Below are 24,129 nucleotides of genomic sequence, written 5' to 3'. Positions count from 1 at the left end.
TGATTAAGCTTCTTTGTTATCCAGTTGACTTTTGCATGTGCTGAAGATTTCATGGTTATGACCCCCGATCCTTGTAAAACACTTAAATAGCATCACCCTTTTGTGCCTTCCCTAACAGCCTCTACCTCATTTTGTCCCTTCTCACAATATCTCTGGCAAACCTGAGGATATTACTTCCAACTTTGTCCTTCTTAGAGTTGGATTCTGAGATCTTATAGTTTAAGGTGGAAATTCAGAATCTCTTTTTTGCACTGGGAAATTCCTAGTACCAACATGCTCTCCAAGATACCCAAGTTGCCTGTTCTGTTTGCCATCTTTGACAGGTTCTTCTCTCCAACTGAGCATTTTATGTGCCTGTAAAAACAAACTGAGACACAGTTGGCTGAGACTGCTATTGCCCCTGAAGGATTCAGATGTTGGATCCTTTCCAGGACCTATTGTTTTTGCAGTGTCTCAGGTGAAACCAAAAATGTCTACTCTGGAGTACAAGCCTTTCATGTGATAACCATCACCCCAGGAAATGAAACCATGTGCATCAGCTCCAGTGAGCCAACCTTTGTTCTCTTCAGCCTACAAAATTCTCTCTGGGGTGTGTGTGTGTTCGTGTGTGTCATCTTCCTAAGAGGCCTCCAAAACATAGACAAAGATGGGAACAATTGTGCCCTAGAGTAGCTCCTGTAGAAAGAAGTTTAGTTTAATCTAATTTCCTATGGGTTAGATTCAATTTAGACATCTTTTCCCCACCTCTGGGAATGTATAGCAATTGCCTTTATCAGCAATTTGTGCTTTGGTATATTCTTTTCTCCACAAGTTCAGTTATTAAAAAATGTATTCAGGAAGCCTTTAACTTTTTTATTATAAAATAGATCATATATGCAAAAAGGCAAGTATAATTACATGTGTAGATTAAAGACTAATAAGAAACCATCCATACACCCACCACCTGACTTAAGAAATAAACTTCCACCAGTGTCTATGAGGCTTCTTCATAGTTTTCTAAGTGTCAACTTAAGATGTATGTCTAAGAAACCTGATATCTATTATAAGAAGATTAGAATTTACAAAACCACAACATGAGATTATTCATACTGTAAAAGGTTTATTCACTTTACAAAAGAGTTCAGGATACTTCAGGCAGTTCCCTAAATATATTCAAGTATTTGTTGCCAGGTCTTTAAGATTTTCTGCCTTTATTAAATGAATGGGTGTTGCCAGTCACTGACAACTGAAGTCAGGGAAAAATCAACATTTCTGAATGTAGAATGTTAATCAGCGGGACAGTGTTATTGGTTTTGCATGAAACAGTTTATGAACACATCAACTACATAAAAGCAGATCTGTAGCAGTGTAATAATATCATACTGAATATAAAGCAGAATAAGATGGGTGTATGAGAACAAAGAAACATAGTTTTTTTTCTAGTTAAGGGTATCAAGGAAGACTGCATGGAAGAAGTGTCATTTAAACTGCATGTGGAAGTTTGAATACACTGTTGAAATGGTAGAAGGATATTTTAGGTGTGGGAAAGGCTGGAGAAGAGGCTTGGAGAACTGTGATTAGTCAGGGTGCTGCTGTGCTTCTCAGACTTTAATGTGCATAAGAATCTTTGAGGATCTTGTTAAAATGCAAATTCTGGTCCAGTAGGTCTAGGTTGAGGCCTGAGCACCTGTATTTCTAACAAGCTCCCAGGGGGTTGCAGAACCGCTTATCCAAGGACCTCACTTTGAATAGTAAAGTTCTAATACAGAGAGAAAGGTGATTCAAGAAGACTGAGAAATGAGATGATTAAGTAGTCCTGGGGCAAGTTCTGGACAGGTGCTTGAATGCCTCATTAAGGAGTTTGAACTGTATTCTATAAGCAAATTAAATCATTGAAAGTTTTAAACAAGAGTTTCATTCTACAGCATGATTATTCTGGCAATAGGATGCAATATAACAGAGGTCACATGTACCATGGGCCAGTTAGGAGGCTAATGCAATGATATATTCATATACCAGAAATTTATTGGATGTCTACTTTATGTAGGGCACTGTGTCTAACTCCAAGCAGTGGCTGTCAAACTGCATTGTACGTAAGGTTTATGTGGAGAGCGTGTTTTTAAATGCACATTTCCCGTCTCCACCCCCAGATTAGTAGATCTATGGTAGGAGCCCAAAAATTTCTATTTTAAAACCACATAACCTCTGGTCTTACAGACACAGGTTAAGCAGTGTCATAGGGAATGCTGAGTTACACACACACACAATCTGTATAGCTTCTGCCCTCAGCTAGCTTACATATTTATGGGGGAGACTAGGGGAGGTGAGTTTATAAGTAACCCAGGAAGAAGAAGCAGGCTATTTTCCAGCTGGGGGGATCAGGGAAGGCTTAGTAGCTGGGAGATAGCATATTAGTTTGACCTTAAAAGATGTGTAGGACAGTGGCCAGGCGCAGTGGCTTACACCTCTAATCCCAGCACTTCGGGAGGCTGAGGTGGGAGGATCACGAGGTCAGGAGATCGAGACCATCCTGGCTAACATGGTGGAACCCTGTCTCTACTAAAAATACAAAAAATTAGCTGGGCATGGTGGTGGGCGCCTGTAGTCCCAGCTACTTGGGAGGCTGAGTCAGGAGAATGGCATGAACCCCGGAGGCAGAGGTTGCAGTGAGCTGAGATTGCGCCACTGTACTGCAGCCCAGGCGACAGAGCAAGACTCCATCTCAAAAAAAAAAAAAAAAAAAAAAAAAAAGATATGTAGGACTTGGACCTGTGGCCATGTTGGGGAAAGATCTTTTAGGCAGTGGAAATAAATTTGGACAAAACCAAGACCACTTAGAAGTTCTTTAGTTAAAGATCTAAGTAGTCAAAATTAATATACCAAAGATAGGTTGGGGCCAGATCCCAAAAGTCCTTTTAAATTCTTTGTTTCTGAGTTTGGAATTTATTTTGTTGGCAGTGGAAAATATTGAAGAATTGTGACAGGGCTATAATATGACCAGAGCTAGAATTTAGGAAGAACAATTTTGTAGCAATGAACAAGATGAGCTGGAAAGGAGAAAGAAGGGAGGCAAGGAGAACAGTGCGGGTGCTATAGTAGTAAGTAGATCATGGGAAAGTCATAGGGTCTGAGAATTAGGTAATGGGCATGCAAAATACTAGAGTGGAGAAACAGATTAGAGATTGGACAGACAGACAGAACCACTGATTGATTGAATGTGGGGCCCAATCAGGAGAAAGGAAAGATGACCGTAAGGATTCTAGCCTGAGTAACTGGGAAGATACCTAGGAAGCCTTCAGAAACAGAGGACTAAAGAAAGGGAGAGACATTACACCTAGAGTTATATATATAAGAATTAATCATATAAGATGTTAGTTGAAGCCTTAAGAATGAATGAAATTGCCATGCAAGAGGGGTATAGAGGGAAGAAAAAAGAAGGTTAAGGATGGTATTTAGGATGCAGAGGGAAGAAAAGGGGCAAGAAGGAAGCAATCAGAAAGGCAAGGAAAGAAGGTACAGTTTCATTGAAGAAATAGGAGTGCAGGGGCCGGGCACAGTGGCTCACACCTGTAATCCCAACACTTTGGGAGGCCAAGACAGGTGGATCACCTGAAGTCAGGAGTTCGAGACCAGCCTGGCCAACATGGTGAAACCCTCTCTACTAAAAATACAAAAATTAGCCAGGTGTGGTGGCACCTGCCTGTAATCCCAGCTACTCGGGAGGCTGAGGCAGGAGAATCGCTTGGACCTAGGAGGCAGAGGTTGCAGTGAGCCAAGATCACACCACTGTACTCCAGCCTGGGCAACAGAGTGAGACTCCATCTCAAAAAAAAAAAAAAAAAAAAGAGAGAAAAGAAAAGAAAAGAAATAGGAATGCAGAAGAACAAGGAATGGTGAGAGGTCAGTAGTGTTGAGGACTACAAAGAAGTTGGGGAGAGTGGCATACAAAAAGGCATTGAATCTAGGAATCAGAAGATTATGGTTGGTGATATTCAACGGAGCAGATTCAGTGAATTGTGGAGGCAGAAGCCATATTATGGAGAATTCTGAGGCCTTTTTGAGGCTGTAGAGGCAGTAAGCATAGCTTACCTGTGTCTTTTTTTTTGAGACTGAGTCTTGCTCTGTCGCCCAGGCTGGAGTGCAGCGGTGCAATCTCGGCTCACTGCAACCTCCGTCTCCCAGGTTCAAGCGATTCTCCTGCCTCAGCCTCCCAAGTAGCTGGGACTATAGGCGTGCACCACCATGCCCAGCTAATTTTTTGTATTTTCAGTAGAGATGGGGTTTCACCGTGTTTGCCAGGATAGTCTCCACCTCCGGACGTGATCCGCCCACCTGGGCCTCCCAGAGTGCTGGGATTACAGGTGTGAGCCACCGCGCCTAGCCCACCTGTGTCTTAAATCTGTCTAGAAAGGATTGTTGAGGCCAGGTGCGGTGGCTCACGCCTGTAATCCCAGCACTTTGGGAGGCCAAGGTGGGTGGATCACGAGGTTAGAGTTCGAGACCAGCCTGGTCAAGATGGTGAAATCTCGTCTCTACTAAAAAAAAAAAAAAATAGCCAGGCATGGTGGTGGGCACCTGTAATCCCAGCTACTCAGGAGCCTGAGGCAGGAGAATCGCTTGAACCCGGGAGGCAGAGCTTGCAGTGAGCCGAGATCATACCACTGCACTCCAGCCTGGGCGACAGAGTGAGACTCTGTCTCAAAAAAAAAAAAAGAAAGGAATGTTGAGAGAGGATGAATTTAGGTATGATGTGATGAAAGGTGAAACCAAATTGCAAAAGGAAAGGAAAAGAGGAGTTGGCACCTAGAGAGCCTGAAGACATACAGTTGATAGATCTTGGAGATCAATTTGATGTGGAGATTGAAAGAGAAAAGGTTCCACAATTTCACGACTTGGAGACTGGAAGAAGGGTGATGCCATTTGTCAACAAAAATAAGTCATAAATTAGAAGCAAGTTTGGGTTCAATGATGACAAGTTTGACTTTAGACACATTCATTAGTATTTTCTAATAGAATTTTCTAAGTAGAACACCCCTTTTCTCTGCTCCAATAAGTCTTTCGGAATGGGATGAATCCCTTCATTAGAGCAGGCTTGTGCCTTTCCTGGTTTTGGTGGACTGTATTTGGAGGCTAAGTACTGAGCCTAATATCTCTCAGGAATCTCATTCATACCTTAGATTCTAATTTATTTTATTTTATCTTTTTTGAGCTGGTGTCTTACTCTGTCACCCAGGCTGGAGTGCAGTGGTGCAATATTGGGTCACTGCAACCTCCACCTCCCAGGTTGAAGCGATTCTCCTGCCTCAGCCTCCCCAGTAGCTAGAAGCCACCATGCCCAGCTAATTTTTTGTTTTAGTGGAGATGGGGTTTCGCCCTCTTGACCAGGCTGGTCTCAAACTCCTGAACTCAGGTGATCCACCTGCCTTGGCTTCCCAAAGTGCTAGGATTACAGGCGTGAGCCACCACACCTGGCCAACAATTTATTATGACTTACCTTGAGAAGGTAACAGAGTTGAATATTAGAATAAATTAGAATCTGGTTGGCCGCGGTGGCTCAGGCCTGTAATCCCAGCACTTTGGGAGGCCAAGGCGGGTGGATCAGTTGAGGTCAGGAGTTCGAGACCAGCCTGGCCAACATGGCGAAACCCGGTCTCCACTAAAAATGCAAAAATCAGCTGGGCATGGTGGCACGTGCCTGTAATCCCAGCTACTTGGGTGGCTGAGGCAGGAGAATCACTTGAACCTGGGAAGCAGAGATTGCAGTGAGCCGATCGTGCCACTGCACTTCAGCCTGGGCAATGGAGCAAGACTATGTCTCAAAAAATAAAATAGAATAAAATAAAGATAAATTGCTGATCTCCAGTAACCAAGCAGAGAGGTCATTGAAGTCATTCATCTAAAACTGGTAAGACTCCAAAGGCAAACCAGCAACTATGTAAGCCCAGAGGACTTCTCTAATACCCTGTCCCTGTGTCCTTATGTCCCTGGGTCTCAAATACTGTCTTCCTTGCTCTACAGCTGGCTCCTAAAGGACTAAAGCTAAGATCTACTCTTGAGCCAGGATGGTGTAGTATTGAGTTCCAGGTCAGACCAACTAAAGCCAAAATCCTGAGGGAAAGGAGCAGCTCTCTTTTGTCCTCTGTTTTCAGAAAGACCCAACACATTGATCTTACTACATTTTAAAGTTCAGTGACCATGGAGTGTGGCCTGAGTCTGGTCATGTTCACATTTTCTAACCAAAATGGAAAGAATCCTTTTCTGCTGGCCTTTTCTATCTGCTGTTTTTGGTTTTCAGTAGCTGAAATTTTCCGTTGAGGTTCTTTTAAACGCCTACATGCAAACTGAAGCGCACTCAAGCTTTGGTGGGATATTACCCACAGCTGGAGTGATGGAGGAAGGGAGGCGGGTACAAGCCTCAGGTGCATCCTTCTCTTAAAAAAAATTTAAAAAAATAAAACACTTAAGTAAACAAATTCCATTTGAAAGCAGGGAAGACCTATCCAGAGAAAGAAGGAAGTGAACCTCTTTCCAAGTAGGAAACAGATATCATTTCTTATATAACCCAGATCCATAGGGTGGCCAAATTTGAAACATGTTGGACTTATCCTACAGTCCTACATCTTTGCTAGTCAAAGAGTGAAACGTTGTGAACCATGAACTGTGGTAGGAAGCAGTGGAACGGTGTGGCAGCCCTGGCTCCTCTGATGGTGGTTAGGCCCTGTCTTGCTCTATTAAGCAAACACAGTTAATATAGATGAAAGGTAACCTTGATAGAAGTGAAAATTGAAACTTGGGTTCAAGGTAGCAAGCCAGGCACAGCTGCAGTTGTACTTCCTCCTATGTGGCAAGAGGAGCAACACTTACTGATGTTTTTTGGAAGGGATGTAGTTTTTTAAAATATCTTTTTTTCAGAGTGTTTTGGGTTTTAACATTTACACCACTGATGGGAGGGTGTGGAATATAGTTGGTAAGAATCCACTTAGGCCTTATATGTCTAGTGCGTGAGGTCAAATCCAAGTAATTCATAGTTCAAGGTTAGGTTTTGTGTTCTAATCACACCTCTGCCAGTAACTGGACATGTAACCTTCGACGAATGACTGAAAACGTCTCTGCTCCCAGATTTCCTCATCTGAGAAACGAGAGGGTTGGATTAGATGACATTTAAATTCCCTTCCAGTCCTCCACTCCATTGATTTGTGATTCCTCATGGGGAGGGACAACTTTCGATTTCTAGGGACCAATGTTTGAAAAAGTAAGCATTTATGTAGCATATTTTATGTATGACAACTCCCTTACAAAAGTTTATTATTCTTACATCAGGCAAATTTTTAGGTTTTACTAGTGTCAATGCAAGTACATAAATTTGCTTCTTTATTATGTTCTTCATATTTTTCCCACGTTCTTCATATGTTCTTAGACTCTTCATGAAGAGTATGATAGCTGTTCTTTTAAATTTCATTTATTTACATTGCAGCTCTTAAGACAGTACTTGGTCAGCCAACTCACTTGAGCCAGTCCCTCCTCTCCTATCCAGTCCTATTACACAATCCTTGAGTCCTTGACTTTAGTCCTCCCTAACTTGGGACCTAAGGGTCCTTCCCCTTATTTAGATTGAGCCCCATTTACCTGTGTCAATGAAAGTAACTCCTTAGGTTATATGAAAGAATAACTTTTCCTTTTGTCTTTCTCAACACTATTTCATTAGTACTGACAGCTTCCTCTACAGTCAATGTTGTGCCTTTATCAGCTCCAAGAGAGACAGAGATAAGATGTGTTTTAGCAATTCATATACGTGGAAGGGGAAGAGGCAGAGCATGGCTTAAAATTAGAAAAACTACATTAACTATTCAACTCTTAATCTGAATGGCTTACACTGCATGCATTTGAAGGAGTCAAACAATATTTTCTCCTTGAAACCTAAGAGTACATCACCTTGCCTTTTTAACTGCAGCCACCAAAAACAGTACTAGATCTGAGAACCCTTCCTCTCCCCTAGTATTGGAGAAGAGTTGCTCAATGTTTGTTTCTTGGCCACTTTGAGCAAACTTAGCTAAAATCTATTATCTGTAATTTTCTGGATAGCCTAAAACACTATCGTCTGTTTTTATGTGTAAGTATGTGTGTTTTCCTCTGACTGTGGTTCTGAATTTAAGTAACGTGCGGTCATGCTAATGGTGCCTTCTTGTTTTGTAGATGTACAGTGTTTTGTTAGCTTCATTTGGTATTTAATTGTCAGTTGTGGGTCTCTGCTGTTTGAGCTGCTTTGATAGCTTCAAGTACAGTCATTGTTCATTTCTTGCATTTTCTTCCCTGCAGATGATTCAATGAAAGTGAAAGATGAATACAGTGAAAGAGATGAAAATGTTTTAAAGCCAGAGCCCATGGGAAATGCAGAAGAGCCTGAAATCCCTTACAGCTATTCAAGAGAATATAATGAATATGAAAACATTAAGTTGGAGAGACATGTTGTCTCATTTGATAGTAGCAGGCCAACCAGTGGAAAGATGAACTGTGATGTGTGTGGATTATCCTGCATCAGCTTCAATGTCTTAATGGTTCATAAGCGAAGCCATACTGGTAAATAGTCTGCTTTTTTCATTCTTCTGAAAACTATCCTAATGCAGCCATGTGAGAAATGAAGTGGTGGAATTTGGAACTTTCGGTTACTTTCATTGATTTTTGCTATAATGCTGATGTGTCTCTCTCTCTGCATTGCCATTTACTCAGTGCTTTTTATTCCTGCCTCACCATGCATCTGGCAAACATATTGCAAATGCTATGAATAAAAAAAGACTGTAGAGAGCACAGTGTTCTAGGTCAGCCAAATACTTTTTCTTCAGTTTCTAAGTAGGAGTTGAATTGTGTGATTTGCTTCTTAGCCATCTTTCATATATTTTTGCATAACATTTTTAATAAGAGCAAATCTTATTGTATTGGGTTCAAATTTGGTAAATGAAAGGACATAGTTTTTATTTCCAGTTTAAAATAATGTATCTTCAGACAATAAACAGGCAGTCTGTAGAAATGCATACAAACACAACCACTGCACTTGAGCCAGTCGATTCCATTCTGCATCTCATATGAAGACTTTAAAAAGGAGAATTTCTAGCCCTCAGCACCTTGTAAGGACTTTAGTTTCTGGCTCTTTTTTCAAAAGAGATTAAATTTAAAAGGAATACTAAAAAATTAGCCAGGCATGATGGCAAGCAGTTGTAGTCCCAGCTATTCTAAAGGCTGAGGTAACAGGCTCACTTGAACCCAGGAGGTCAAGGCTTCAGTGAGCCATGATGGGACCATTGCACTCCAGCCTGAGCAACAGAGCAAGAAGACCCTGTCTCAAAAAAAAAAAAAAAAAAAAAAGAAAAAAGGAATACCAAGTAATATAAAAACCTAGATCTAGAAAGCACTTCTAGAGCTACTCTTGTTTCTTTGCTCTGATTCAATATGATACCTAAAATAGCCTTGCTAGTGGGTGCTTTTTCTCTTCTAAAGAGGAGATTTCATAAGTAAGTCTTAGGCTTGCCTTGAAATGCAGCTCCAAACTGATCCCAATGTGAACAGTAACTGTCTAAAAGATGAGCTTTTGCCCTAGGCATCTAATCTGTGCATATGTTTCTCCACTTGCCTGTGATCAGAAATCTCCTTTTTTGTCCTTTTTAAAGGTGAACGCCCATTCCAGTGTAATCAGTGTGGGGCATCTTTTACTCAGAAAGGTAACCTCCTCCGCCACATTAAACTGCACACAGGGGAAAAACCTTTTAAGTGTCACCTCTGCAACTATGCATGCCAAAGAAGAGATGCGCTTACAGGGCATCTTAGGACACATTCTGGTAAGTGAGAGAAATGAGCACTCCATGTCTAGGAACTGCATTCCTCAGAGCCCAATGTGGAAACTAGAAAGAGTTAAGTAGGAAGGTTTCAATCTGTCGTTCTTGTTCTGAAGGGTTACAACAGCAGAGACCTCTAGGGCTAATTACACTGCCATTAAGGCATTAATTGCTCTCCGTCTGCCTCAGTGGAGATGATCATCTCCTCGCCATCCTCGCACCCTTGGAGAACAACACAGTCAGATAGGAAGAGCCCACCCTATAAAAAATGTCTTCTTAATTTCTGTGAGAAAATTATAGCCATGAGTATTTTCTTCTGGTAAACTTTATTAGGTTGTTTTCCTAACACACATACTCTTTCCATTCAAAAGACGAGACAAGCAAATGATGTACAGTTTGTAAATTATGAAAAACTGTAATTTGGATATAAATCATTGTTTGGTGGCTACTTTTTGGCCATTCGGGATAAATTTCTTAAATCCAACTTTCCTCTTGATCAGCCCACTTTTTAAATCAACATGGGATCTCACTATGTTTCTCAGGCTGGTCTCAAACTTCTGAGCTTGGGCATTCCTCCCACTTTGACCTCCCGAAGTGCTGGGATTACAGGCATGAGCCATCATGCCCAGCCAGCCTACTTATTTTAAATCTCTAAAAGATGAACAACAGTAAGGATTTGGAAAAAGCTATGTGCTGTCTTGATGTTTTTACTCCTTATTTTGACCAAGATAATACTTTTTTTTTTTTCAAGATTTAGAATTTCCTTCCTAGAAAAATAAGACTGAGTTTATTTTCAAATTTGGGACCTCATGTTCTTGATGTTATCTGGCAAATTTTAATTGGAAGAAAAGGTTTGTTTTCATGTCAGTTCATATCTACTGCTTTGATTAAAACCTAGCCCCAAACTCAAAACTTGTTATAATTCAGCCACTAGGATTAAAGAAGTCAGCCCCAACAAAACCCACCATGAGAGATCGTAACTGGCAAATGAAGGGTTTCTCTCTTTTACAACTCATTTTTCAAAGTAATGAATTAAGGATGAGTTTGGTTCGAAAAAATTAGAATAGTTCTCTACTGTTGCCTTTTTCAAGTAAGAAACAATAGTAGGCTTTTTAAAGACAGATTCCAGAGAACCCAATTTATGCAGAAACGTAACATTTTTAGCCCTAGCAAACCTGCATTTGTTTTAATTTAGGATTCCATAAGGATCTTTTAGTGCTTTAAATCCCAAAGCCTCTGTTTTAAACAGAGCAAGAGGAGTTAGAAAATAAAAATTTTAGCCCCTAAAACTGACAAATGCATTGAGTATATTTTATCAGCAATCAGAAAGACCAGCCTTGCACAGATAGTTGAAGTTATTACTTACATATTTCAAGCAATAAAGCATTTGGGGAGTTTGCAGAATAAAGGTTGCATGAATTGTATGGATGAAAGTTTTCCTTCATCTTAGACATTTAGATGAAGTCATTTTCACAATTCATTTTTCTTTTTCTTTTTCTTTTTTTTTTTTTTTGAGACATAGTCTTGCTCTGTTGCCCAGGCTGGAGTGCAGTGGTGTGATCTTGGCTCACTGCAACCTCCGCCTCCCAGGTTCAAGTGATTCTTCTGCCTCAGCCTCCTGAGTGGCTGGGACTACAGGTGCGCGCCATCACGCCCGGCTAAGTTTTGTATTTTTAGTAGAGATGGGGATTCGCCACATTGGCCAGGTTGGTCTCGAACTCCTGACCTCGTGATCCACCTGCCTTGGCCTCCAAAAGTGCTGGGATTACAGGCATGAGCCACTGTGCCTGGCTAATTTTTGTATTTGTAGAAGAGATGGGGTTTTGCCATGTTGGGCAGGCTGGTCTCGAACCCCTGACCTCAGGTGATCCACCCACTTTGATCTCCCAAAGTGCTGGGATTACAGGTGTGAGCCACTGCGCCTGGCCTATTTTTATTTATATTATTCAAAGATATCCTGGCTGGGTGCAATGGCTCACACCTGTAATCCTCTCACTTTGGGAGGCCAGAGTGGCCTTTGGGAGGCCAAGGCTTCACCTGAGCCTGTGAAGTTGGGTCTGTAGCGAGCTGTGATTGAGCCACTGCACCCCAGCCTGGGTGATGGAGTGAGACCCTGTCTCAAAAACAAAAAACCAAAAAAATCCTTAATTAGCTCAGTTTTTATTGTTTTAGCCTAGACTTTGCTATAGCCACGTGGCAAGGATGAACTAAATTTATCCAAATATGTCAATGTTATGCAAAGGCCATCAGTTTCTCTAACTCCCACAAACTACAGCAATCTCTACTTACAGCCAGATGGATGTCCAAACTAAGGAATCCTGTCCTGTTTCATTGCTTATACCACATTAACCTCCTTGAAGAATAAAAGGGCCCTATTTTTTTCCCCCCAAAGAAAACAAGATTTGACCTGGAGCCAAAACACTATGCTAAATGGTAATCACTAAATCCGAATTCTTCCATTTGTGATAGGAGGCAACCCTTTCAAAGAATACGCTGACATAATGATTAATCATAGACCATAACCTTATTTAAGCTTACCAAATTTAAAATATAGATTCAAAAGTATCCAAATACTCTGGCTTCACTCAGCAGTCTCATTTCTAGTGAACAGTTGTCACAGAGCCCCAATACCTGACCTGTATGGAACCCCTGAGGGTCACTGCGTGTGCCTTATGTTCTCCTTCTAGTGGAGAAACCCTACAAATGTGAGTTTTGTGGAAGGAGTTACAAGCAGAGAAGTTCCCTTGAGGAGCACAAGGAGCGCTGCCGTACATTTCTTCAGAGCACTGACCCGGGAGACACTGGTGAGTTCACACAACACACATTTAGCAAGCATCTGCTGTCCTAGGTGGTGAGATACAATAGTAAGTAAAAAGACTCATGGAATTTATATTTTACTGGGGGCAGACAGATTATAAAGAAAGTAAATGAGCAAACTGTAAGTTGAGAGATTAGAGGCTGGTAAGTGCTATTGAGAAAAATGAAGCAGTTACTGAGGAGCGAGGGTGAGAATCAGGGTAGGCTTTGATGAGGTGACATTTTAACAGGCTTCTTAACAAGGTGAGCAAGCCCTGCAGATAACTAGGGAACAGCAAGAGCAAAGGCCCTGGGGCACAAATTTGAAGAAGTGTACATAGTCCTGTGTGTGCCAGTAATGGGACCTGAAGCCAGAGAGGAAATGGGAAACCAGATCTTATCAGGCCTTGCAGGCTATTGTAAAGGCTTTGGCTTTTACTCTGAGTGAAATTGAAAATCTTTAGAGGGTTTTGTACGAAGAGGTGACATCATTGGCCTTCTCATTTGAAAGAATCACTCTACTTGCTTTTGAGAAGAGATTGTATTTGGGGCAAGGTTGAAAATTGGGGGATCCAGTTAGGAGGCCATTGCAATAATTCAAGCAAGAAAAAATTATGTGTTGTTAGTGGTAGAGGTGGTGAGAAATATTCTAATTCTCTGTATATTTAAAGGTAGAATCAACAAGATTTCCTAACAGATTGATAAAGAATGGAGTTGTCAAAAAATGGCAAAAATTGAGGGTAGAGGAGGTTGGGGAGTGGCTAGGGAAGAGTCAATTAAAACTACAAGGATTTTCTTTGCACAGGGCCCAATTTATATCCTTGTCTACTCATATGATTTATTGTGATGCTTCTATTTGGCTTTGGGGATTGCTTGTTTTATTCAGTGATTTGAATTAGATACCTACTGGCAATTGGTTCAAACACTAGATGTTCTTCTATATCTCAATTGTGGTTTTATTTCCTTTTCATTCTTTAGTTGAAACAGCCTGAAACTTTTTTGTGTCACATCTCTGCTGCTGTCCTTTGTCCCATTGAGTTGGCTGTCAGCCTGGTTCTGCAGCTTGGGTTGTCTGACATTTTTATTTGATAACTTGAACCAATTACTTATTTAGAATAGGTACAAACCCTCATGGGATTTAGTGTTTGACAGCAATTGTTGCAGTTGAGTAGTTTGAATAGCCTAAAACATAAATATTACAAAAATATCACAGAAATAACATGAAACTCAGGAAAAATGGAGTAGAAATGACTACTTAAACTGCCCTCATTTTGAGTAAGAGGAAACTTTTGTTTTAGATAAAACCTATTGTATAATGTTAGGAGCTGGCCAACTGAATTCTGTTGGCTTGCAGTGCTTCTGCTTTTTATCCTAGTGGCATCTTTGGTTTTATCAAGGAGTCGGATTTCTAACTTGATAAAGGAAATCCAACTTATTTGGATAAAGCTTATCCAAATAAAAAGAAATGTTTACTCCCTTATAAAAAACAAACAGGTCAGACACAATGGCACGTACCTGTAGTCCTAGCTACTAAGGAGACTGAGGCAAGAGGATTGGTTGAGGCTAGGAGCTCAAGCCCAGCCTGGGCAACAAAGCAAGACACCATCTCTAAAAATAATAATAATAAAATAAAAAGAAAAACCTAACATTTGGGTTTTGACATCTTCTTCTCTTTGTTTTGTTTTGCTTTTATCTGAGTCTGCTTGCTAGGAAAGGTTTCGACATCTTAAGTGACATGCTTCATGGCAGTCAGGCAGTACTTGCTCAAGGACGGAATGTAGGCATCTCTACTTGCAGTTCTGTATTTCAGACAATAGGCAAAGCTCCTACTGTAAGAGATTCCCAAGCTATGAAAATCTATCATATTCCAAGTAGAATCACTAATATTTAAAGCTAGAATGAAAGAGAGCATCTGACCCTAATTCTTCATTTTAGAGATGACAAGACTGAGACTCAGCCAAAATTCAGTGACCTACTTAAAATTCACCAGAACTTTAGTTGTTTTTGTGATTAGTCATATTTTTTAATTTTCAAAAATTTGAGATATAACTCACATACTATAAAATTTACCTTTTTAAAGTGCACATTTCAATAATTTTAGTATATTCACAAAGTTGTACAACCATCACCACTATCTAATTTCAGAATATTATCACCATCCGCAAAAGCAGTGCTGTGCCCATTAGCAGTCACTCCGTATTCCCCCTCCCTCTAGCTCCTGGCAGTCACCAATCTACTTTCTGTCTCTATGGATTTGCCTGTTCTGGACATTTCACATAAATGGAATCATACAATATGTGGCCTTTTGTGTCGGCTTCTTTTACTTAGCATAATATTTTTGAGGCGGCCGGGCGCGGTGGCTCAAGCCTGTAATCGCAGCACTTTGGGAGGCCGAGACGGGCGGATCACGAGGTCAGGAGATCGAGACCATCCTGGCTAACACAGTGAAACCCCGTCTCTACTAAAAATACAAAAAAAAAAACTTAGCCGGGCGAGGTGGCGGGCGCCTGTAGTCCCAGCTACTCGGGAGGCTGAGGCAGGAGAATGGCAGGAACCCGGGAGGCGGAGCTTGCAGTGAGCTGAGATCCAGCCACTGCACTCCAGCCTGGGTGACAGAGCGAGACTCCGTCTCAAAAAAAAAAAAAAAAAATAAAAAAAATAAAAAAAATTAAAAAAAAAAAAAAAAAAAAAAAAAAATTTTTGAGGCATTTATATATGCTGAGGCATTTATCAGTACTTCATTCCTTTTTATGGCTGGATAATATTCCATTGTTTGGATTTGGCACTTTCCATTTATCCATTCATCAGCTAATGGACATTTGGGTCTTTTACACCTTTTCCACTTTTTGGCTTGATTAGCTATATTTCTTAAAGGTTATATATTATCTGGTTTGCAAAAGAAATATAGTAACACACATACTAATAGACACACACATATATGCATATATGTGTGTCCTGATTCTCCTGGAAGGAGGGGGGAAAATCAGAAAACTACACTCTATAAACAGTAAGTTCAAAATTATTGATTTTGAAGTAAGGTCACCACCTTACTTCCCATTCTCACAATCTTTTTTAGGAATTCCAAATAAGGAAAAGTATCAAAAGTAATATTTTAGCTATTCTCAGTGATATTAGGTGATTCAGGAAATGCTGAAATACAGAGGTTGAGTTAATTTGCATTTCATAGGGTGGTTTGGTGGATATGTGCACCATACTTTAAGTCTCAGCAAAAAAAGATAAAGGGTTAACTAAGTCAGCAAGTTTTGATTTTTTTTTCAAACAAATATGTTGTAATGGTGGTTTCAGGTTATAAATGTGTAAATTCACAGCTTAATCAAGTTGCTGCATCTCAGTTCATACATTATTCTTTTATATTTCAAATAGTTCCTATAATTTTTCCTGAGGCCAAAATTTACAGAATATTTAATCCAACATAAGCCAACTCTTTAACTATTTTGCACCCTTCTTTTTTTTTTTTTTTTTTTTTGAGACGGAGTCTTGCTCTGTCACCCAGGCTGGAGTGCAGTGGCCGGATCTCAGCTCACTGCAAGCTCCGCCTCCCGGGTTTACGCCATTCTCCTGCCTCAGCCTCCCGAGTAGCTGGGACTACAGGCGCCCGCCACCTCGCCCGGCTATTTTTTTGTATTTTTTAGTAGAGACGGGGTTTCACCGTGTTAGCCGGGATCGTCTCTCGATCTCCTGACCTCGTGATCCGCCCATCTCGGCCTCCCAAAGTGCTGGGATTACAGGCTTGAGCCACCGCGCCCGGCCTGCACCCTTCTATGTATGGTTTCCATTTCTGTTTCCTTCTTAGAATTGGGAGTCCATTGTGGACATGGGGTTCCATTCTGGGCCTTAGCAGTATAGCACATCTTATGCCTCATCCCTCACTTGTAAAGAGATGATGCTTCGTTGCTGTTGTGCCTGCAGCACTCATTCTTCAAGTGCTTATTGTAAATTGAAGTGCAGCCTGGTGTGGGAGCCAAGCCTGTGGACAAACCTGCCCTCAAAGGGAAGCAGGACTTTCTGGAAGCAAGCAGATGAATAAAAAGGCCTTGGAGTGAAGACCTGCCTGCAAAAAAATGCAGGTATTGGGCAACAGGACTTCTGGCCTTGCTAATCATTTCTTTTATCCAGATAGCACTTGAGTTCTCTATGTGCCAGGCTCTGTATCAAAGCCGTTTGTAAAGATGAGTTAAGGTTAAGCCCCTTAAAGCCCACTTTAAGGATTTACAATCCTGGCTGGGCACGGTGGCTCACTCCTGTAATCCTAACACTTTGAGAGGCCGAGGGGGGCGGATCACAAGGTCAAGAGATGGAGACCAGCCTGGCCAATGTGGTGAAACCCTGTCTCCACTAAAAATACAAAAATTAGCTGGGTGTGGTGGTACTCACCTGTAGTCCTAGCTACTCAGGAGGCTGAGGCAGGAGAATCGCTTGAATTCGGGGGGTGGAGGTTGCAGTGAGCTGAGATCGTGCCACTGTACTCCAGCCTGGCAACAGAGCAAGACTCCGTCTCAAAAAAAAAAAAAAAAATTAAAATCAAAATTTAAAAAAAAAAGTCACAAGTGATATTTAGTCCAAGTTTCTACACCAGGCATCACAAGTGACACCATCAAAATATTCCAATTCTGTCTTAATGGAGTATATATGAAAAGAAGGAAAAATACAGAAGACCATGGACTGCATTTTCTCATTAGCTTGATTATTATTTCAGAAAGAGACTAACAGCTGGTATAGAGATTCATTTAGCCTCATTTCACACAAATTATGAACACTTGGAGCAGGAAATATTGTTGTGTAACAATGAGTTCTAGCAATAGTAATATTTTTAAGTAATTGAATAATCACATCTATTTATGAATCTAGGACTCCAAACCTTTCATCTTCGATAGCTCTTCAAGCTAATACAAGCATGAGGGCTTCAGAATAACCTGATATTTTTACCAACGTAGCAGACCAAAGAAAATGTTTAAAAATTTTTAAGTTTGCGGCCGGGCGCGGTGGCTCAAGCCTGTAATCCCAGCACTTTGGGAGGCCGAGGCGGGCGGATCACAAGGTCAGGAGATCGAGACCACAGTGAAACCCCGTCTCTACTAAAAATACAAAAAATTAGCCGGGCGCGGTGGCGGGCGCCTGTAGTCCCAGCTACTCAGGAGGCTGAGGCAGGAGAATGGCGGGAACCCGGGAGGCGGAGCTTGCAGTGAGCCGAGATCGCGCCACTGCACTCCAGCCTGGGCAACAGCGTGAGACTCCGTCTCAAAAAAAAAAAAAAAAAAAAATTTTAAGTTTGCTTCCCAGCACTTTGGGAGGCCGAGGCGGGTGGATCACGAGGTCAAGAGATCGAGACCATCCTGGCTAACACGGTGAAACCCTATCTCTACTCAACATATAAAAAAAATTAGCCAGGCGTTGTGGCGGGCGCCTGTAGTCTCAGCTACTCGGGAGACTGAGGCAGGAGAATGGCGTGAACCCGGGAGGCAGAGTTTGCAGTGAGCCGAGATTGCGCCACTGCACTCCAGCCTGGGCCACAGAGCGAGACTCCGTTTCAAAAAAAAAAAAAAAGATTTTAAGTTTGCTTTCCCAACCTATTCTTTTTTTTCTTTTTTCTTTTTTTTTTTTTTTGAGAGAGAGTCTTGGTTTGTCACCGAGGCTGGAGTGCAGTGGCACGATCTCGGCTCACTGCAACCTCTGCCTTCTGGGTTCAAGCAATTCTTCTACCTCAGCCTACCGAGCAGCTGGGATTACAGGCACCCGCCACCACATCCAGCTAATTTTTGTGTTTTTAGTAGAGACGGGGGTTTCACCATGTTGGCCAGGCTAGTCTCGAACCCCTGACCTCAGGTGATCCGCCACCTTGGCCTCCCAAATTGTTGGGATTACGGGTGTAAGCCACGGCACTTGGCCAAATCTATTCTTTTTAAAAATCAATACTGGCTGGGCACGGTGGCTCACACCTGTAATCCCAGCACATTGGGATGCTGAGGTGGGCGGATCCCGAGGTCAGGAGTTCGAGAGCAGCCTGGCCAAAATAGTGAAACCCTGGCTGTACAAAAATTAGCCGAGCATGGTGGCATGTGCCTGTAGTCCCAGCTACTTGGGAGGCTGAGGCAGGAGAATTGCTTGAACCCGGGAGGCAGAGGTTGTGGTGAGCCGAGATCATGCCACTGCACTCCAGCCTAGGCAACAGAGCGAGACTCCGTCTCAAAAAATAAAAAATAAAAAATACTATCTCACAGGTAGTATTCATTTTACTTATTCAAAAAGGCAACAGTTTTATGAAACTTTTTTGTTAGAACCTGCCTCTGTCTTTGATACCAATCTCTTGTTAGACAATTCCTATTGTGCAATAACACCACTTTGTTTCACTCTCCATTAGCTACTGACTGACCACACCATAGAAGAGACAGGAAGCAATACCTCTTGTTTAAGCTCCACTTAACGCTTCAAGATCTAATGAAGGATTTTGAACAAAAACAAAAGCACAGCACAATTACACAGTTAAACCTCCAATGACTTTCAGATAGAAATTGTATCATGGAAACGGTTAACTAAAACCAAATATTAAGACTTATTAATAAAGAGAATAAAGGTAGTAACTTATTCTGTAATTGTGACTTTGTACTACATTTTATTATTTTTTCAGCACGTCTTTAAAATAACTTTTCTAATGAAAATTAGTATATCTACTATTTAGTAGGCAAGCGATGTGAAGGGAATTTGATCCACAATGACAGTCTTACTCATTCTGTTCTCACTCGTGAACCAAATGTGCAAATTGTTCCTTGCCACCATTCCATATTCCCCACACCCACCCCTTGCAGCATTAAACCGCCAAACACCACCCAGGGACGGATTTCCTATTTCGTCATTTAAACCCATTATCTTGTTCCCTTACTATCTTGCCAAACTGGTTTCCCTCCACTTACATTTCTGAGACATGATGTAGCAAGATAACAAGTCTAGACTGTTTGTATAAATAGACAGTTGGGTCCTAAAGTTGGAGAAAAGGACCAAAAGCTAATAGTCCTCTTTTGTTTTATTTTCAGTGCACTGCCTAAACCACTCAGTAATCCCAAAGAGCTTGTCCAGTTACAAAGCATTTCTTTGTGTATGTGTGATGTGTGTGTGTGTGTTGTTGTTATTGTTGTTGTTGTTTAGAGACAGGGCTCACTCTGTTCCTCACACTGGAGTGCAGTGGCAAGATCATAGCTCCCTGGGCTCAAGCAATCCCCCCGCCTCGGCCTCCCAAAGTGCTGGATTACAGGCACAAGCCATGGCACCTGGCTCTCTGTGTTTCAAAGGGCACTCATTTTATAGTATCGTACATCAGCTCTTCAACGAGTGTGAGGCAAAAGACTAACAGTTTAGGAAAGAAAATGAGACTGCCATCTTCAATTGAGAACTAGCCTTTGCCTAACTTATCAACTAGAAAACAAGGTTAATTCAGTGAAGATCAACGGAATCACTAGAGTGTGTTCACATGTACAATGAAGGTGGAGCTCTTGTAGTTAAGATGTCGAGTGAATGACCCAGAAAGAGGGTGTGGGTGAACAGGAGTCCTCTAGATTCGTTTCAGAGGATTTCTTTCAATCTCATCGGAGTTGTAGAAATGGGAAAGTCTCCACCCATGCCTCAAATATGCCCATCCATGAACGCTGCAGAATTTTATGTTTTTAAATGTCAGGCATTTGGTCACTGATTTACAGAGTAATGTTTATCTGGAAATGACTCTCAAGACCAGTTTGGTGGGTAACGAGGAATAAAAGGTGATGTTATCTCAAAAGTCTGCCATTTAGTGACCTGCCCTAATTACAGTTATTTAGGTCAATGTGTCCACACTTCAGCATCCTCCCAAATAGAGGATGTTGATTACGTGTCCTCAGAAGGCTGTTTGTTGTAATTGACATTGACTTCGGTAAAATGTAGACAGCAACTGTTGGGAAACAAATGGGAAAACTAGATGGGTAGCACCATGCTTGGGGTAATTCCCGGGTAATGATTTGGCAGTGAGAGGAGGGACCACAAGACAGTAATAAGAACAATGGTAAAATGGGCATAAAAGGTGAGCATTCCCAGAATACTGTTTTTCATTCTTTTTTCACTATAAATCTTTTTGTTGATAACTACAGCGTTGAGGGGAGGCTTACTTAGATTTAACCTTCTCAAAATTGCTGGAACCAGGATGAATGTTCCTAGTCAAAGCACAAACTTAGCTACCTCTCCCCTGATTCTAAGAAAAAAGTCTCCTTCTAACAGCCCCAGGAACTTACTGCAAATTCCAAGCTTTGTCTTTCATCTTTCTACTCTTGGGGCTCTGGGTAGTGCCACATCTGGTGGTGGTTTTGTGTGAAAGGAAATAATATATATAAATAATTTCCTGTTTGGTCATTTAAACCTATCCCTGTGCTGGACAGAATTTGACCCACTTCACTCAATAGCAGTGTCTTGTGACTGAAGTGCCCGTTATTTACAACTGCTGGTCAGCCGGAGTCAATTGAGTACTTTCGCACTAGCCCGAAAGCCACTCAGGCCCCCTATTCTGACCCTTACTGTTTTCATTTACACAAACAGTTGTTAATCGCTTCACTGAAGGCTATGATTTATTTCTTTAGAGCCTAGAATTATTTTTGACAAGAAACTCACTGTCTAGTAAATATTGTCATTATTATCACACTATTATCGTCCTCTTCTCTTTCTCATTTTTTGAAGCTGGATTTCTTTTTCTTTTTAAGAGATGGGATCTCACTGTGTTGCCCAAGCTGAACTTGAACTCCTAGGCTTAAGCCATGCTCTCACCTCAGCTTCCTGAGTAGCTGGGACTATGGGCTAGTGCCATCACACCTGGCAGAGGCAGATTTTATTTTATTCCGGAAAAAAAAAAAATGCTGAGCTTTGGCTGGGTGCAGTGGCTCACGCCTGTAATCCCAACACTTTGGGAGGCTGAAGTGGGAGGACTGCCTGAGGCCAAGAGTTGGAGACCAGCCTGAGCAATATATTGAGATTAATAATTTTTTTTTTTTAATTAGCCAGGCATGGTGGCTTTAGACTGTAGTTGCAGCTACTTTGGAAGCTGAGGTAGAAGGATTACTTGAGCCCAGGAGGTTTAGCCTGCAGTGAGCTGTGATCTTGCCACTGCACTCCACCCTGGGTGACAGAGTTGAGACCCTGTTTCAAAAACAAGTAAATAAATTAACTAATGAAAACTGAGCTTTATAATGTATTGTATAATGACTAACATATAGTTTTTTAATGCCACTAATAAAACTAGAAATATTTAATACTTTGGGACTTGTTTTCTTTTTAGACAGAGTCTCACTCTGTCACTCAGGCTGGAGTGCAGTGGCACTATTAGGTTGATGCAAAAGTAATTGCGGTCTTGGCAGTTACCTTTAATGGTTCACTGTAACCTCAAACCCCTGGGCTCAAGGAACCCTCCCACCTCAGTCTCCCAAGTAACTAGGACTACAGGTGCATGCCAACATGCCCGGGTAATTTTTTTAAATTACTTTTTGTAGAAACAGGATCTTGCTATATTGCCCAGGCTGGTCTCGACTCCTGGCCTCAAGCAATCCTCCTGCCTCAGTCTCCCAAAGCACTGGGATTACAGGGGTGAGCCACTGTGCCAGCCACCACTTGCTTTTTACTCTAATCCCTTAAACTAATTTCAATTTATTCTTCCTTAGACATAATAAAAATGTATGGATAATTCATTTTAGTTTGGATCTCCTGAGGTGTTTTTGAGAAAACAGAGACAAATGTTTACAGCATCACAATATGTTTGCCCAGGGCAGGTGTGGGCAAACTGTGGCACTCTAGGCAAAGGCAGCCAGTGACCTGTTTGTGTACAGGGGTTTTTATGTTTTTAAAAGGCTGTGGAACAGAAAAACAAAACAAAAACAAAGAATATAACATAGAGACTATATGTGTCTGACAAATTTTTGAAATTTGCTGTCTGGCCCTTTATAGAAAAAGTTTGCTGATCCCTGGCTCAGGCTAGCATCATGTGTTAAAATGTCAAGCCTTGTATTTAGAGCAGCTGGTATCTCTTTGAACTTTATTTTATTTATTTATTTATTTTTTGGAGATAGAGTTTTGCTCTTGTTGCCCAGGCTGGAGTGCAATGGTGCAATCTCAGCTCACTGCAACCTCCGCCTCTTGGGTTCAAGCAATTCTCCTGCCTCAGCCTCCTGAGAACTGGGATTACAGGCATTCGTCGCCACACCCGGCTAATTATTTGTATTTTTAGTAGAGATGGGGTTTCTCCATGTTGGTCAGGCTGGTCACGAACTCCCGACCTCAGGTGATCTGCCTGCCTCGGCCTCCCAACGTGCTGGGATTACAGGTGTGAGCCACTGCGCCCGGCCCTCTTTGAACTTTAGACATAAATTTGGGCACTGCCTGCTGAATTGAGGTAAATTATATTGATTACAGTTTACTATTTTAGTCTATTAGATATTGCCACTATTTATATACTCTTCTAGTAGTTCTCACTTCTGGCTGCATTTTAAAATCACCTGGGGAGCTTTAAAATATTCTTGCCTAGGCCCCTGTACCAGAAATCCTGATGTAATTGATCTGAAGGGGGGCCTGGGCATAGGTATTTCTTACATGCTATTCAGGTGATTCTAATGTGCAGCCAGGTCTGAGAACCATCACAATATGTTTGGTTCACCACTCACAGGTCTATTTGTGGATGGGCAATTAGCCCATATTCATAGGCAGGATTTTTTGTGTTTCGTTCGTTTGTTTCTTTGTTTTTTGAGACGGAGTTTGCCCTTGTTGCCCAGGCTGGAGTGCAATGGTGCCATCTCGGCTCACTGCAACCTCCGCCTCCCAGATTCAAGCCATTCTCCTGCCTCAGCCTCCTGAGTAGCTGGGATTACAGGCATGCACCACCATGCCAGGCTAATTTTGTATTTTTAGTAGAGACAGGGTTTCTCCAGGTTGGTGAGGCTGGTCTCGAACTCCGACCTCAGGTGATCCACCCACCTCCGCCTCCCAAAGTGCTGGGATTACAGGCATGAGCCACCGCGCCCGGCCCATAGGCAGTTTTTATTCACATTTTTATTAGAAATTCAATAGAGATGCGTTATACAAATTGTTCTTTAATTTCAAGGCAGAAGTGTTGCTTAGGGAAATTTTAACTGAGACTATTTTCAAATGGGAAGAGCATATGAAACAGATAATACAGAGCACAGAGAAACAGAATATGAAAGATAGGAACTGAGAGGAGCGTGCTGAAAAAAAAAAAAGAAAAAGAAAAAGAAAGAAACCACTCAGAATTTCAATACACAAATCACTGAGTAGATGTCTTGCTATCTGTGTGAGTGTATCTGTTTTCAAAAGTGCTGTTAACATAAACAGAGCAGTAAATCTGGGGCACCATGCTTTTTTTTTTTCAAAGTTGTTAAGAAGAATTATATCAGTCTGCAGGTGTCACACGCAGTTACTCAGAATCAGAAAGAAGGCTGATCGGGGGTTAGAAGATCTCCATCTATCTATCTTTTTGCAACCAACCACGTCC

At 41.5% G+C, this 24,129-nt stretch overlaps 1 protein-coding gene across 2 annotated transcripts in view; it reads left to right on the top strand.

Moving 5' to 3' along the window:
- LOC105472239 (IKAROS family zinc finger 3) overlaps positions 1 to 24,129 on the top strand; it is a 107,473-nt gene that overhangs the window by 62,335 nt on the left and 21,009 nt on the right. For both annotated transcript variants that reach the window (XM_011725295.3, XM_011725294.2), the window contains exons 4-6: positions 8,296 to 8,556; positions 9,642 to 9,809; positions 12,494 to 12,610. In XM_011725295.3, coding sequence (XP_011723597.1) covers positions 8,296 to 8,556; positions 9,642 to 9,809; positions 12,494 to 12,610 — 546 coding nt within the window. The remainder of the gene's footprint in view (positions 1 to 8,295; positions 8,557 to 9,641; positions 9,810 to 12,493; positions 12,611 to 24,129) is intronic.

Source organism: Macaca nemestrina, chromosome 17 (assembly GCF_043159975.1).
Source record: "Macaca nemestrina isolate mMacNem1 chromosome 17, mMacNem.hap1, whole genome shotgun sequence".
Taxonomy (NCBI): Eukaryota; Metazoa; Chordata; class Mammalia; order Primates; family Cercopithecidae; genus Macaca; species Macaca nemestrina.
Note: the sequence above shows the minus strand (reverse complement) of the source record. Positions and strands in the feature narration are given on the sequence as shown.